Source organism: Pipra filicauda, unplaced genomic scaffold (assembly GCF_003945595.2).
Source record: "Pipra filicauda isolate LSUMZ 115617 unplaced genomic scaffold, ASM394559v2 scaffold447_size767260_pilon, whole genome shotgun sequence".
NCBI classification, from domain to species: domain Eukaryota; kingdom Metazoa; phylum Chordata; class Aves; order Passeriformes; family Pipridae; genus Pipra; species Pipra filicauda.
In genome coordinates this window covers 367,087-383,309 of record NW_024104584.1, presented here as the reverse complement: position 1 = coordinate 383,309, position 16,223 = coordinate 367,087, and the positions used below count along the sequence as shown (strand labels likewise).

Genomic DNA, 16,223 nt, shown 5'->3' with positions numbered 1-16,223 from the left:
TCTTCAGGCAGTTCCATACATTGATGACATACACTGATAATTCTGTACCCAGGATCAAAACAGGTCCTTAACATGTACTTACAAACTAGATTATTATCAGTAGGTCTGTAAAGTAAATATGTATCAACATTCTGCAGACTACTAGAATGGCAGATCACTTTGCAACACAGCTGCACTACACCAGCACATGTACTGCCATATAAGACTAGTTAACCCCGAAACTGCATCTGTATAGCAGTGCCAAAAGCATTCAGAATATTTAAAGCATAAGCATTGGACATTTCCCTTTCTACAAACAGAAGAGGTTTACCAGAAGAAATAAGCAGTAAGCTATGTTACATCAAAACCAAGATTCTACAATTACACTGAACAGCAAAAAGCTACACTTCATAGCCAAACATTCTCATACATCAGCTGTCCGTGGTTAGATTTGGGTACATTATGCAGTGTAATAAGTTGAGACAACTTTCAACTTAGTATCAACTCTTAACGCTGTTCCATGATTAATACTGAATTACCTAAGCAGATCAGACTTGACCAAACCAAGTGTCACAAACTAGCACAACACACTGTTACAATCTAGCTAAGTTCTCAAACACCCCCCAAAACACCCACAAAAACATAGAAAACAAAACTCACACACACACAAACCAACCAACCAACAAAAAAAAAAAAACACCAACCACCACCAAAAAACACTCGACAAAACTCCACACAACACTGAAAGAACTCCATACTTTCAACTGCTGAGTTTTCACATAAGCAGTGTCTAGGAATGCCTGCCTATATTTCTGAATCTGTATCTGCAGCCCTGAAGGGTGGCCCACTGTATCAAGACAGTAGTTCACTGAAACTAAAAGGAAATCCAACCCAAAACGTGACATCATTTGTATCTGTGCTTAACAGTACACCTGGCATTGCTATCCAAGTGTTAAATTACTAGATAACAAGCTGTGAAGCATCTGGCACATGGAAGACTGAAATCATCCACCTGAAAGTTCACAGTCACAGCAGTATACATAATGCTTACAGTTTTTCCTGATCCTGTCTGGGCACATGCCATTAAATCCCGTCCTGCCAGTACAATAGGAATACTGTACTTCTGCACTGGAGTAGGTTTAGAGTATCCAGCTTTAGCAATGTTCACAGCTAAAGTATGGGATATGTTAGCCTCTGCAAAGCTCTGTAACAGAAAAAAATCAGGTTATTACACAATCACAGAAGTTAGAAAGCCAGAGAAACTTACCACAGGACGCAGACATCCAAAAATTAAAGTGTTAACTTTAAAGAGTCTCACCAGTCATCTAGATTGCCAAGGTTCCTACAGGTAAAAGTTCCAAAGGTCTCTTAAATCTGCTCATGCCATTCAAATGCCATTCAAATAACTTTGTAGGACAGAAGACTTTCAGCTGGTGTATCAGCTCTGAGAGAAAACTGCTCAGAAGCCATACGTCTGGATTCAAGCAGGTAAACTCACATCATAGCACGCCATGAAAACAAACTTAAACTGTTTGGTTTCATTTCATGTAGGAGATACACACAGTTTCTGTGCTAAAAACAGTAAGGGGACCTAAAGCAACATTTCTACCCAGGACCAAAAAGCATCATATATGACAAAAATCACTTTAACTTCAGTGAAAAAAACCTTTCAGAAGACAGATGGTGAAAAAACCTTTCAGAAGACGGATGGTGAAAATACCTCTGTATCCTCCCTTTCAACACAGGTGCTACTAACCCCTTGGCACTTCTTTCCTCTTTATTTTCCCTAGAAAGGGCTTTTTTTTCTTTTTTTTTTTAAACACTAGCCACCCATATGGAGAAGCAGCAAAGTTGTATGTTAAACAATAAACTACAGCCACAGAGAACAGGGATAGAAATACTTTCAAACACTTCTCTGTCCAAATCAATACTTCTCCAACACACATTCATTTACATTATTAAAGATCCCCCAGTAACAAACGTCAGTAAGATAACTCTACCAGCCTTCCCAGCAACTGCTGCCAAAGACCTCTTTCTTTCAATATCTAAACTGGTATTCCTCTGCAATTTAATTACTATTTTTCCTATATATGCAGTATTATTTTCTCTGGAACATTTATGTAGTCTGTCAATATTACTGTGAATTCAAATTTGTATCTTTCAATTGGGCAGCACCTCCTTCCAACATCATACTGTCTGCAATAATCCAAATTTTTATTAGTATTTTCATTAGCAGCCAATATTAAACTCAGTAAATTAAACACCCTTGCAAAATCATGCTCAGCAAACTCTGCAATTAATCAGTTCACTAACCATTAATGCTGCTGGAGGGTCCAGTCCTGACACTTCGACGATATTTTCATCATACTTGTCAAAATTCATTCCTGTCTCATAACGTGCAAAGATCGCTTGTTCATCATCAGGTGGAGGAGGGGGAACATACGTCACCTTCGGACCTTAAGAACAAAACTACTTAAGTTCATGAACAGTATCAAGAAAAGCTAAACTAAAACTATTTTAAGTATGGAGCTACTGAAGTTAGTTCAGTGAGGTGTCATTTGGATTTCCCTCCACTTTCCAGGAAGGTACAAAATTCCATAAATTGACTCTATCAGAACTTAGTTTTATACTACTAGACCTAACACTTACAAATGAAGTCAGACTTCTGTAAAGCGTTCTTGTCTCACATTTGTTTAAGGACCTTACTTTCAAGAGCTGGTCACAAAAATCCTTTATCATCCAGACACATGCTCTTAAGATCCAGGGACATACTTCCCAGGCAACAAACTACTCCTCATGAAGAACTATCTTTCCACATGAACTTCTATACAGACAGGTGCAACTGTTGCGTACCAATAACCAAAACAGTCTTCACATGCTAAGAGTTTACCCTGTGGCCATGAAAAAGGAATTACGATCCTGTACTGAGGATGCATTATGTCCACTAGGAGCATTACCATGTTGCTTCTATAAACATTTCAGTTCCTAAAAATCATTATCTGAACTAAAAATCTGAAAAACGTAGCTTGAACTAAGTCAAATCGAGGGTAATCAATTGTTCTTTGGATATTAAGGAGCACTTCTGAAAACATATACTAATCACTGAATCACAGAATGTTTGGAGTTGGAAGGGACCTTAAAGATCATCTAGTTCCAACCTCTCTGCCATAGGTAGGGATACCACCCATTAGATCAGGCTGCTCAAAGCCTCACCCAGCCTGGCCTTTAACACTTCCAGGGATAGGGTATCCACAACTTCTCCGGGTAATTTGTCCCAGCGCTTCACTACCCTCTGAGTAAAGAATCATTTATCCATCCTTTTTACTATGAAAAATTCTTTTACCACTATCACACAAAATGTTCTTTCATGGAGAATATCAGCCATCCACTACCCATTACACTGGCTTAATGGCATTTCTAATTTGAATTATGGTATTTCTGTGAATGAAAGATTACTATGCTCTAAGATAGCACAGCACACAGATAAAAAGGAACAGCAGTATCAGTGGCAACAGAATACAGGCCTGTGAGGGAAAAATCCCTTGTAGAAAACAAACAAACAAAAAAACCAAAATCAATATAAAGTTTAATCAGGAATAGCTGGCCTCTCTGAGCTACACACCTTACTTGTCAGTCTCGACAAACTTAAAATACTTCCACTTATAGGAAGGGTAAAAAAAAAAAAAAGAGTCTAGAGTGACTGTTTCAAAACTGAGCAAGTTCTTAAGGCTTACTTCCAATTTTGGGGCTAGCACCTCTGCTTCACTGTACATTAACTCAACCAGTAGGAGAAAGACCAAGAAAAAAAATTATGGAAGACAATAGCTTTGAAAATCCAATCACTAAAATTCATAGAAATTACAAGCATGTCTTTTGCAGGCATACAAACAAGATCTCTAACATTTGCAAAAGGTTCTTAACAGGGAGAACAATCACAACAACAGTATTTAGCAGAGCTAGGAAGGAACTGCATTGCCACAAACCACCAATGACAAATCTGAAAGGTTCACCACCCATACTAAAAGTCTTACCTGCACCATCTGTAAATGTCCCTTTTTCTCTAGAGCCAAGAGTTCCAGACTGAGGTATGACCCTTCGCCCATTATTAATACCTGTAAGTAATGGACAGGGTATAAAATTTGTATAATGAAATATGACTGACACCAGTACTATTTACTCCAAGAAATCTGCACTGCGACAGATCCTTTGTTAACTCCAATCTATGATGTATTATTTCCAGTAACGCTATTTTGTAAAGACATCACCTATGTTCCACAATACAGCCAAAGAACAGAAAACATTTCATAGCTTTCATCCTTGTACTGGCAGTTCTCAGGCAGCAAGCAAACCCAGAAAAAATGGCCAATGTATGTTGTTCCCATACAAACCAGTCAATACAAAAAGCTTACTCTCACCTTGTCCAAAGCCGTCATGAAATCCTTTGGACCCTCTATTTCGTGTACTAAAACCTTTTACAACGTTTCTTTCTTGAAAACCTGCAGTGTAGCACAGAACATAATAACTCAGTTTGCCTAATTTCGCATGTGCAGATCAAGCACCTTTTATCCGGAAATTATTCTCCTCATTCCTTATTAATTCACATAAAAAGTACAATATAACTGATTTACCTAAACATATGAAAAAAACAAAGACAATAAATACTTTTTTGCCAAAAAGTATTCAGCTGGTCTATTATATTGTAATAACAAAGAGAATCTGCTGTTACGTGACATCAAGAAGTTCTCCTACCACAGCATCTGTAGTTCCTTCTCCACCAAGGCTTGGTGAATACCAATTTGTTCGTCGTTTGAGTTTTTCCAAATCAATTACATAAAGAAATAAAAACCAAAATCACATCTTAAAGGCTCGCTGCAAAAACAGTCTAAAGGTAAGTATCCATAAATACTACAGACCCTACCTACAGCTTGTGAGTTACTTCACAATTGTTGGAGACTCTACAGCAGAATTTCTCATCATCATTTCTCTGCACAAAGCGCTGCCATCTGCATAGTCAAACAAACCTAGCATTCCCCTACCATAGTGGGCATTGATCCAAAAGATGCAGAAATGGTTGAGAATTTTCTGAAAGAATAAACCGTGCTGGTTTTGTATAGCAGTAACTTGTTTTTTTAAAGGATGCATTGTTAAGGATGCAGTTACATCCACTAGAGGAATTAGCACACTGTCTCTGTAAACACTTCCTAAAAATCATTATTTGAACTAAAAATCTGAAAAACTTAGCTTGAACTAACTCACATAGGGGCAAATCAATTATTCTTCAAATATTAAGGAGCACTGCTGAAAATGCATTCTAACCATTGAATGGTTTGGGTTGGAAGGGACCTTAAAGATCACCTAGTTACAATCCCCCTGCCATGGGTAAGGGTGCCATCCACTAGATCAGGTTGCTCAAAGACCCATTCAAGCTAACAAGGAACAGCATTGCCATTCATCACCACTGAACAAGTCTGAAGAGTTCACCCCTACATATTAGAAAGTCTTACCTGCACCATCTGTAAATGTTCCTTTTCCTGTAGAGTCAAGAATTCCAGACTGAGACATGTTCCTCTGCCCATCTAGACAGTGTAGTAGATGTAGAGTATAAAATTAGTATAAGGAAATACTACAATTAAAGCTAGTAATATTTACTCCAAGAAATCTGCAGTGCAACACTCCCAACAGATTCTTTGTTAACTCCAACCTATACTGTATTATACTCAGTGATACCATTTTCCTAAAGACCCCATTCCTCTTCCACAACATAGCCACAAACACAGTTGAAGAACAGAAGCCATTTTGTAGCTTTCACCCTTGTACTGGTAGTTCTCACAGAGCAAGCAAACCCAGAAAGAATGGTCAATTGTATGCTGTTCCCATACAAACCAGTTAATATAAAAAACACCTCAAACACTTACTCTCACATTGTCCAAAGTCACCATGAAATCCTTTAAACCCTTTATTTTTTGTATGCGTACTAGAACCTTCTGCAGCATTTCTTCCTGGAAAACCTGGAGTACAGCACAGCAAACAACAACTTAGTTTGACAATTCTGCATGTGCAGATCAAGAGCCTTTTACCTGGATGAAGAACAGAAGCCATTTCACAGCACTCACCCTCGTACAGTTCTCAGGGAGCAAGCAAACCCAGAAAGAATGGCAATATGTATAGTGTTCCCATACAAACTAGTCAATACAAAAAACTTACTCTTACCTTGTCCAAAGCCACCACGGAATCCTTTAGACCCTCTATATTGCATACTAGCATCTCCTATGTTTCTTTCTTGAAAACCTGCAGTGCAGCATACAACACAATAATTTAATTTGCCTAATATCACATGTGCAGGTCAAGCATCTTTTAATTCTTCCCATTCCTTGTTTTATAAATCCACAAAAAAAGTATAATATAACTAAGTGATTTGCCTAAACATATGAAACAATGAAGAAAAAAAGTACTTTTTGCCAAAAAGTCTGACAAGAAGAGTACTGCTCTCTTGTATGATTTCAAGACATAAATCAAATGTTAGGTCTAAGTATCTCACTTTACATGCGTATATGCCACAAACATTCAACTCTCCAGTTTTGATCCAGATGCAAATCAAAGAAGGGCAACAAGACTGGTGAAGGGTCTGGAGCACAAGCCCTTTGAGGAGTAGCTGAGGGAGCTGGGGTTGTTTAGCCTGGAGAAGAGGAGGCTCAGGGGAGACCTCATCACTCTCTACAATTACCTGAAAGGAGTCTGTAGGCAGGTGGGCATCGGTCTCTTCTCCCAGGCAACCAGCAACAGGACAAGAGGGCACAGCCTTAAGCTGAGCCAGGAGAGGTTTGGGTTAGACACTAGGAAGAAGTTCTTTACAAGAGAGAGTGACTGGGTGTTGGAATGGGCTGCCCAGGGAGGTGCTAGAGTCACTGTCCCTGGAGGTGTTTAAGGAAAGACTGGATGTGGCACTTAGTGCCATAGTCTAGTAGACGAGGTGGTGTTGGGTCAAAGGTAGGACTCCATCGTCTCAGAGGTCTTTTCCAACCTAGCTGATTCTGTCATTCAGAACTCTGGTTCAGTCATAAGCAACTGACAGCATTTGTACCTTATCAGTTTTCATAACCAGTACCTGCAGAGTTAGGATTTGAAAATGTGCCTTTCAGATCTACCAACTTCTCCTTTTTTTTTTTATTACTCAGAATCGCTTATTCCGTCAGCAGTGACAAGTATTTAGGGTATTTTTATTTCTAATCCCTTTCCTTAGTCACTCTCCTGATGGGGAAGGAGAAGAAGTAAAGAGTCATATGCACAAATAAGGTATTTCTCATTTTACACTGGACAGTTTCAGGTGTTGTTCAAGATCCAAGCAGTCAGCTTAGACTGGAATTTTCTCCTAAGTCCTTATTCTTCAACTGAACATCTGTTCTATCATATCGTAATGACAAAGAGAATCTGCTGTTACGTGACATCAAGAAGTTCTCCTACCACAGCATCTGTAGTTCCTTCTCCACCAAGGCTTGGTGAATACCAATTTGTTCGTCGTTTGAGTTTTTCCAAATCAATTACATAAAGAAATAAAAACCAAAATCACATCTTAAAGGCTCGCTGCAAAAACAGTCTAAAGGTAAGTATCCATAAATACTACAGACCCTACCTACAGCTTGTGAGTTACTTCACAATTGTTGGAGAGTCTACAGCAGAATTTCTCATCATCATTTCTCTGCACAAAGCGCTGCCATCTGCATAGTCAAACAAACCTAGCATTCCCCTACCACAGTGGGCATCGATCCAAAAGATGCAGAAATGGCTGAGAATTTTTTGAAAGAATTAACCGTGCTGGGTTTAACTGGGGTCAAGTCAATTTTCTTCACAGCAGCTGATATGGGGCTGTGTTTTGGATTTGTGCTGGAAACCGTGTTGATAACACAGGGATGTTCTAGCTATCACTGAGCAGTGCTCACACACGGCTAAGGCCTTTTCTGCTCCTCACCCCACCCACGAGAAGGCTGGAGGGCACAAAGACCTGGGAGGGGACACAGCCAGAGCAGCTGCCCCCAAGTGACTGCAGAGACAATCCATCCCATATGGCATCACATCACACTCAGCAGATAAAGAAGGAAAGAGGGGATGCTCAGATGCCTTCTCAGCCACAGCTATGCGCAACAGAGCTCAGCTTTCGCGGGAAAGGCTGAACCTGCCTGCCAGTGGGAAGTGGTGAACGAATTCTTTGTTTTGCTTGCATGTGCAGCTCCTGTGTTACCTATTAAACTGCTTTTATCTCAATCCATGGATTGTCTCACTTTCACTCCTTCAATTCTCATCCCCATCCCACCAGTAAGAGTGAGCAAGCAGCTGCGTGGGGCTTAGATGCCAGCTGGGGTTAAATCTATGCAATAAACATAACACTGAGTGGCTCCACAGCTGTTCTGCAGGCCAGACCTTTTGATAAACCAGCCTAGACCAGGACTAGAGTTTCAATCTTCCTTGTTTCATAACCAGTCCCACTGACAAAGAATTAGCCAGCAGTTCCCACTGCCCCTGTACATTGTACATACCAGGTGGAAGCACATGAAGCAGTACTGCCAAGCTGCCTCCTCAATGTGCACTGCATACAGGTGTGGCACTCACCACTGTAAGCAGTAGGAGGATAGGGACTGAATATTGCTTTATGGATACCAAAGAAAGCAAGCTTTCAGGTCTTGCACAGAAGAGAACTGATATAGTCCCTCACACAGCATACATACGAATACTAATACTCAGCTTGACTTTTATACTACATGACAACAAAACTATCAGAAAAATGCCCCTCCGCAGGCAGAACAGAATCAGAGCAAGAGGTAAACAAAACATCAATTTTAGATGTCGAGTCCTGCCTTCTGGGAAATGCAGTGGGGTATTTTGTGTTGTGCAGTCAAAACCAAGGGGTGATACTGAGTGCCTACATTATACAGAAATAAGGACCCGAATTACTCTCCAAGTCACAAATACTCATTTGGCTCTGATACAACAAAACTGAGCACCTTAATAAGCAAAGTTTAATATATAATATAGGACTAGCCATTAGAATTACAGCCATTAGAGGAAGTTACCTTTGGCTTCAAAATTCCTTCCTCTACCGAAACTACTCATTGGTTGACACTGTCTGTTCAAAAATTCATCAGTACCTAGAATTACAAAAAAAACTGAGTTAACATTCAAAGCTATCTTTGACTCAGTATAAGTTATATATTGTATTATAAACAAATAAATGAAGTAGTAAAAAAAAGTAAATAAATAAATAAATAAAGGTTGAAGGTCAAAAAAAGTATATTCATTATGTTCTGTCTATAATTTGATGTTGCTACTCCATAGGGGAGACATTAAAATATCACGATGATAATATTGTGTTTTCCTTTAACCTTGTAAACTGCTCAAGTGATCAACTCCCCCAAATGCCAGTCAGAAGTGCCTTTCACATACCGAATGAGCTTACACTCGGACTGAAGCCAGATGAGAGGTCATTTGGTCTTTCAAACAAGCTAACCTACAAAAAAAAAAAAAAAAAAAAAAAAAAAAAAGGCACAACATCATGATAACTTCAGGTCAAGCAAAGTACGTAAACACAGATGCAGTTGCTATGTCTTCCACTTGAAAAGTTGCCTTCTGCACCTTCTGAAATGCAGACTCTCACACTCCTCTGTTCACTTCAGCTTATTACATTTCACAGTATTCTAAACAGTATACTGTTTGCATATGAATGTTACCAAAAATCACATTACACACAGCTAAGATGTGAAGCTCACGAAGCATACAACAAGCACTAGAGTACATGAACAAAACAGCAGCAAGTAAACTGCTGGCACAGAGGAAACCTCTTTAGTTGCAGCGAACTCCTATGGCTACCTACCGTATTTGCAAAAATATACTGTAAAGTATATTCAAAGTCCTACCTACAGTCCTTACATAGGAAAACTTCTCACTCTTTCTGCAGCAGCTCTGCATTTAGGACCATGAAGTTTGGGGACAACATGAGGCACTGTATTAACTGAACAACACATAACAGCTGAGACAGTCACCTATGTTCTATTCATTGCTGTGGTAAAATGAAATAGCAATTCTGTGACTACCAGAAGGAAGAGACAGCAAATAGAACAGCTAAAAGGACGGCTTCGAGACAGAAGTCACAGCTCACCTCTAATCCACACCTTCACCAACAGATGTGGTTCTGCAAGTCTCCAAAAATGCAGTGCCACCACTGCGCTTTCACTGTTCAATAGCCAGCAATAACAATCATCAAACCAATTTGATTTGTGTAACAAATTGTGGCCTACTAATACCCAAAATCCAGCATCTGTTCTCAGTTTATGCTACAACATGAAAAAAACTATACCTTGCAGATACAAAAGAGGAATACATCAGAAAACAAAAAGGACACGCAACATGAACCACCAACTTCCTTCAGGAGTTACAAAACTGCACCGGAATACTCCTTAACACCACCGAGCTGCAGTTTTAAGTTTCTACCCTGCCTAAGTTAGCTCTACTTCTTTTCCAGCCTATGCTGATCCACTAGCCTATCCACGTAGGTACTCAGTTCCTAGCTCACACACCGTAGTTAATGAGTTACTCTTATGTGCCGCTTTTATGCGCGCATTTTATTTCCAAAAAGTATGCATCCTTTCATAATCCAGTGCAAAGGGGTAGCACCGAGCATCTGAAAGAGTAACAATAATCACCCACACCAATCACGTCCCAGGAGCTTCCAGGGAGGCAAGGCACCTCAACATTTTCAGAGACTGAAACTGCTGCACCTCGTTAAGAAAACTGTCTTTTCAGCACCAAGGTCAAGTTCCTCCAGGTGCTTCCGGAATCACAGGAACAGGGGACACCACAGCCCACCAGCCACCCAGGCTGTGCCGACAGGGGTTGGAGGAAGGAAAGGTAAAAGAAGCAAGCACACTACAGCCTAACAATTGCCGCCCCCCTCCCCCCCATACCTTCTCAAGGGATGGGAGCAACGTCTCGTCCCCCATCTCCGCATTCCAGTCCTCTTCAATCATGCTGTGCCCTGCCAGACCTGCTTGCAGGAGACAGAACACATCAGCAGCCGCCTCCCGCTCAGCTCCGGAAGGTCTAACAAGGAGAGAAAATGGCACCCTGCACCGAGGCTCACCGACCCTGCCTGCGGGCGGGAGTGAGTACAGTACGGTCCGGCCCCGCCCGGCCCGGCCCGGCCCGGCCTCTGCGCTGGTGGAGATGGGGGGGAGGGCGGGAAGGAGATCCTGCCGGGGAAAAGCCTCCCGCTTCCATAAGAGCGGTACCCAGAGCCCAGCCCCTTACCTCGCTCCGCACGGAAATAAGATGGCGCCGGGCACCGACACCCTCTTAAGGACACCGCGCACGTGTCCGCACCGTGCAGCCGGCTGGTCACGTGACCCGCGGCCATCCAATGAGCGCGCGGCTCGGCGTCAGGGCGCGCGGGCGTGCCGGCGGCCCCTGTCGGCGGCCTCAGCGTAGAGCTGTTTCACCGGGATTTGCTTGGCAAACGTCTGATAAAAGTGAAATCCACAGTCTGGCGGAACCCCAAATAAAACATTAATAATTTTACTGTTTACAAACACGTTTTTCAAGCGTTAGCATGATAACTAACAGCACTTCGCTGAAATTTTGTTTTAAAATACATTAAATTAGGTTAAAGAGGTTATATATTTAGAAAAACAAAACAAAGAAATAAAAGAAAACCCCAAACTTAAGCACAACACCCCTTTCCCACCGTTTTTTGTAATACCAGACTTGCTAGAGAAAAGAAAGAGAGCAAAATTCCTGGCTTAGGAGGTGTTGCTGGAGTGCAGGAGAACATCTATAGGACTCGTATCAGTTCAATACATCTATTAAAATGGTGGCAAGTACTCTGACACTTCTGCTTGTGTTTCTGAGCTCCTAGTGCAGTGTGTGTATTCTCTGTATCTCTCTTCATGCTGTGGAATAATCCAGCAATGCTTGTTCAGAAAAACATACAGGAAGTATATTTCATAAACTTGATAATACTCATTAATCTGCTCCACCACGTGAAATAGATTTTCCTCATCAGAAAAACTATTTGAAAAACTTGTTTGAGAACTTCTGTCTTCTGTTGCAGAGAAGTCACAGCAGATGTGGAATTCTGAACATCTAGTAGGGGCTTTGGGCACCAAGTCAAATTCCTGCAGCAGTTGGAGAATTTTGGAAAGTGGTCTCTGAACTAATGCTTTCATTAGTTTCCCCTTAACCATTGTCAGTTAAGCCCTGTCCTTTCCAGCTGCTCATTTTTCAGGAGCATCAAGACAGGATAAGTCAGTTAAGAAACTTAAACAGCTTCTCTGTCTCATAGTGAGGTTAAAACTGCACCACTAGGTGATATATATTATGCTGTGCTTCGTGCAAGTAGCAAAGATGGCTGCTGGCAGTTATTAGCTTTCAATAAGTAGTCAGCAAAACACACAACGTCCAAGGATGAAGAACTTGCAGTGGGAGTATCTCTGTGGAAAGTGTTAAAAACTATTCATAAATTCCTGAAGCAGCACCTGAAACTAGCCGGCTCATGAGTTAAATTTCACCCTTAACACTCCTTAACACACCATCTTTTTGTCTAAACAAGGAAAGAGAGTAGGCTGCTTCGTGAGACAAAATGGCTACTGTTTTCATTGCACTGAAGCTCTATTTTGGATCACCTTAAGGAAAAAAGAGAAGTGTGTCTGTTCTCCCGAGAAATTTATGGTTGATGGCAGATGTGCTACTCTGGAACATCTAAGCCAAACTGAAATCTTTCAGATTGTTCATCCTCCTTTCCATCAACAGGTTACCGTTCCCTCAGCTTTTCTAGTAACTTCATGTTCTGCACTCCCTTTTTCACTCAAGGAGATACATTTTAGGTTAATAACTTTAAAGGTAGACAGGGGCAGCAACTATGAATGCAGTCAGGTAGAAGATCTGTAATCAATAGCAGGTGATCTCAGTTCATTTTAGCTACAATCAGATGTCATGTGACAGTGTAGATGGAGTTGGAGAGTTATTTTCTTTCCTTATTCCTTTGATTCTGCTCATTGTAGGACACTATGTACTCCCTCCAAATTACTTTCCACCACACCAGGAGAGGCAAATGATGAAATTTTGTGAATGGCAAGAATTTACATGATAATCGTAATGAAATTGTTCAATTAGTTGAACAAATCAATGTCCAATCCTTAGAGGATTCTCTGGGAAATTAAAACTTTTCTTTGCCTCCCTAAGGCTGCTAAGGGCACAAGTCATTAGGGACTACCCTTCAGGTCATTTTACCCAACCAGCGCCACTTAGAGCCACCTAGAGGGAAAGCAGAAAAAGTATCCAAGATATTTAAACAGTATCATATATAGTACATTCAAATGTAATATGGAGCCTCAGACAATTAGAAAAACACATTATAAGAATTAATCCCAAGTTTGAATGCAGACCCTCAAAGTGAAGAAGAAGAAACCAGCAATCTAAACATCATATTCCTCCCAGAGGTGGGCTCCAGATGCTGACAACCTGCTGTAATGTCCCCTCCTGTTACTACCACCCAAGAATGAAACCACCAACCTCAGAACCCAGAGTGGCTGCAGAAGAGTGAGGGTGAGCACAGCCGCAGGAAAAGAGGTAGAAAGTCATCATCATGGCTGGGCTTCACAAACGAAGATTTGGGAAGGCTCTATCCACATTTGTTGCAGGCACGCTGGTGGCTTATGAGGCCAATACGTGACAGACATATCCGATTGCAAAAGGCACAGCAGAAAGATTCCTTAGATGGTGTATTCTGCAATACACGGTTCTTTCTGCGTTGCCTTTTTTCCTCGAGGGTGATCCTGCGTGTGTTCTCAAAGGAGACAGCTGCGTTATAGATTGTGTGTCTCCAGGCCTCCCGATTTGAGGCCAGAGTAGACCAGTTATGGTGATCAATATGGCCAAGGCTGAGATGTTGTTTCAGGGAGTCCTTGTATCTTTTCTTCGGGGCTCCTCTCATGCGGCAGCCGGTGGCAAGTTCACCGTAAAGCAAGATCTTAGGGAGGCGGTGGTCCTTCATCCTGGAGACATGCCCTGCCCATCGCAGCTGTGTTCTCGTCAACACATGTACATAAACCTTATTCTTTTTTTTTTTGTGTGTAACAATTAGTGCTGGACTAAAAACAATTAGACACTTGAGATTTCAGTTACATTTTCAACGAATTCTTGGATTTAGTTTCATATAAGGTATGTTTCTCTTTGCCTACAAACAAGATTTTAAGTGTAATGCAGTTTCTACATCTTAAACTCTATCCTGATGTATTATCAGTATCTTTCAGAAAGGTATCTGGAGTTATATCTAACAAAATGCAAAACCTACCAAGTTTGTTAGCCATGCCCGTGTTTGCAACAGTGGGGAAGGTTATTGATTCATGTAGTATAATGTTGTATAATGCCTCAATTTTATGAAATTGTGCATGTTATGATACTTTCACACATGCAAGTACAGACTGAAGTACGCCTTAAGGCAATAAAAAGAAGATTCAATGTAGTGTGAGGCGGAAATTTCTTAAAGAGCTGGATTTGTCTTACAGATTTTTCCCTTTGTCTTACAGATTTACCAAGAGCTTAAAAACTAATTTTGGATCCTGTTTTTTTAGACACTGTCCAAGCATGTAGGAAGAGCCGCTCTTTGACCAAAAGATAATGTGTCATTGGAATAGAAAGCCACAACACAAACACTGCAGTACAGAGACTGAACATCCTTTTGTGAAGTCAGCTGTGGCAGCAGTTTAATGAGGGAGCAGGAGGAATCTTTACACTTCTGCTTGTCTCGCTTACAGTTCTTACAATAAAACATTTTTCCTAGGCATAACCTGAGGATTGTAGCAGGTGACCAAGAATGCAATTAAATACAGAAATGCAATGAAATAATCTATCTGCTATAGTAGTAACTATAGACATCTTTCATAGCACGGGGCACAGAAGACAGGCTTGCAAGAGTAAGACTAGATGCTTGCATGCTGAAAAAACCAGTTCTTCACACAACTCTGCTTTTATGGCTTTCAGTTTAATTCACTTTCATAGCACCAACACAAGGTTGCATTTCAAATTCCTGTGAGAGCAGTTAGATAGACTTCTTGACTCATCAACTAAAATCTTCTAATGGCCAAGAACCACAACATACACTTGGATTCTAAGAGTGGCTCAGAGGTGAAAGTTGATGGTGAATTTGCTGGGATACACAGAAACAAGAGTTTTGATCCAACCAACTTTCTGTTCAGCTGCATTTCAGGACATTAAGTCTCTGCTGCCTTGTTTCCATCCACAGTCTGAAATTCAATTACACAGCAGTTTTCTTGCAGAACAGTTGGGCAGTCCTGCTGCTAGCCACACAATCTGGCTTAGGCTCCACTTGAACAGGAAGTACAGGGTGGGATTTATGTGTAGCTTGTTTTGTACTGTTCTCACATGGGGAAGCTATCTCTGCTGTTTTCCTTGCAATTCAGCAGTTTTTCCAAGCATGAGCTATAAATATCCCTGGAGTTTGATGTTAACCAGTGTTTCAACTATGAAAAGGATGGTCCCAACTTGATTTAAGTAGAATCAAATTTAAATAAAAAGAAAAACAAACAAACAAACCAAAACAAACCAACAAACCAAAACCAAACAAAAATACCCCAAAAACCAAACCAAACAAAAAAAAAAACTTTAAAAAAATCCAGACGAAACCCATAAAACAAACAAGCAAACAAACAAACAAACAAAATCAACCTAGGATTAAAAGTAGTGAATTTTTTAAATGTATTGTATGGGAGATTGTCCGCGTGGTTTATTCTGCTCGGTGTCCTTTGCTCAGCAAGTATTTCATACCTCTCTCAGCAGGTCAGGAGGCTCACTTTACATGGTTACCCACAGAAGGCGCGTAGCCAGTCACGTGAAGACCAGCACGGTTTGTTTTGGGCAAGGGTTATGCATACATTTTGTCACCACGTTGGGCTGCAAAAGTATGGAAGCAAACGGGTGAGCTTCTTTTTTTTTTGTTGGTGCGTTTGGCGTTTTTTGTTTTGTTTTGTTTTTCACTAGCGGCCTCTCATCAGCCATCACCAGCAAGTGAGAACCTTTTCCTCTCAACACTCAGTTCACGCTTACTCGTTCCACGGCCTCACAGGGGAGCCTGGGCTGACACACACTGCCTTCCGGCTCCCGCCCCGCGGCTCCCTGGGAGCCGTAGTCCTTGCGCTACGCAGCGGCCGGGCGGCTTCCTCGTCGGAGCCGCCGCGGGAACT

The 16,223-nt window shown here is 41.1% G+C and overlaps 1 protein-coding gene across 5 annotated transcripts in view; it reads right to left on the bottom strand.

Moving 5' to 3' along the window:
- The window catches only part of DDX4 (DEAD-box helicase 4), a 71,723-nt gene extending 60,379 nt beyond the window's left edge, over positions 1-11,344 (bottom strand). For 2 of the 5 annotated variants that reach the window (XR_005565233.1, XM_039385888.1), the window contains exons 1-11: positions 11,275-11,284; positions 10,932-11,067; positions 9,415-9,478; positions 9,045-9,119; positions 6,190-6,267; positions 5,895-5,987; positions 5,484-5,555; positions 4,395-4,475; positions 4,011-4,091; positions 2,293-2,435; positions 1,031-1,183 (exon numbers count right to left, since the gene is read on the bottom strand). Coding sequence is in view for 4 of the 5 variants with exons in the window: in XM_039385888.1 (XP_039241822.1) it covers positions 1,031-1,183; positions 2,293-2,435; positions 4,011-4,091; positions 4,395-4,475; positions 5,484-5,555; positions 5,895-5,987; positions 6,190-6,267; positions 9,045-9,119; positions 9,415-9,478; positions 10,932-10,994 (903 nt within the window). In the remaining variant the exon portion in view is untranslated. Of the gene's footprint in view, positions 1-1,030; positions 1,184-2,292; positions 2,436-4,010; positions 4,092-4,394; positions 4,476-5,483; positions 5,556-5,894; positions 5,988-6,189; positions 6,268-9,044; positions 9,120-9,414; positions 9,479-10,931; positions 11,068-11,111; positions 11,132-11,274 lie in introns of those variants that run through there. The other 3 variants (XM_039385884.1, XM_039385886.1, XM_039385887.1) reach the window with 3 other exon arrangements.
- Positions 11,345-16,223: the final 4,879 nt, after the last annotated feature.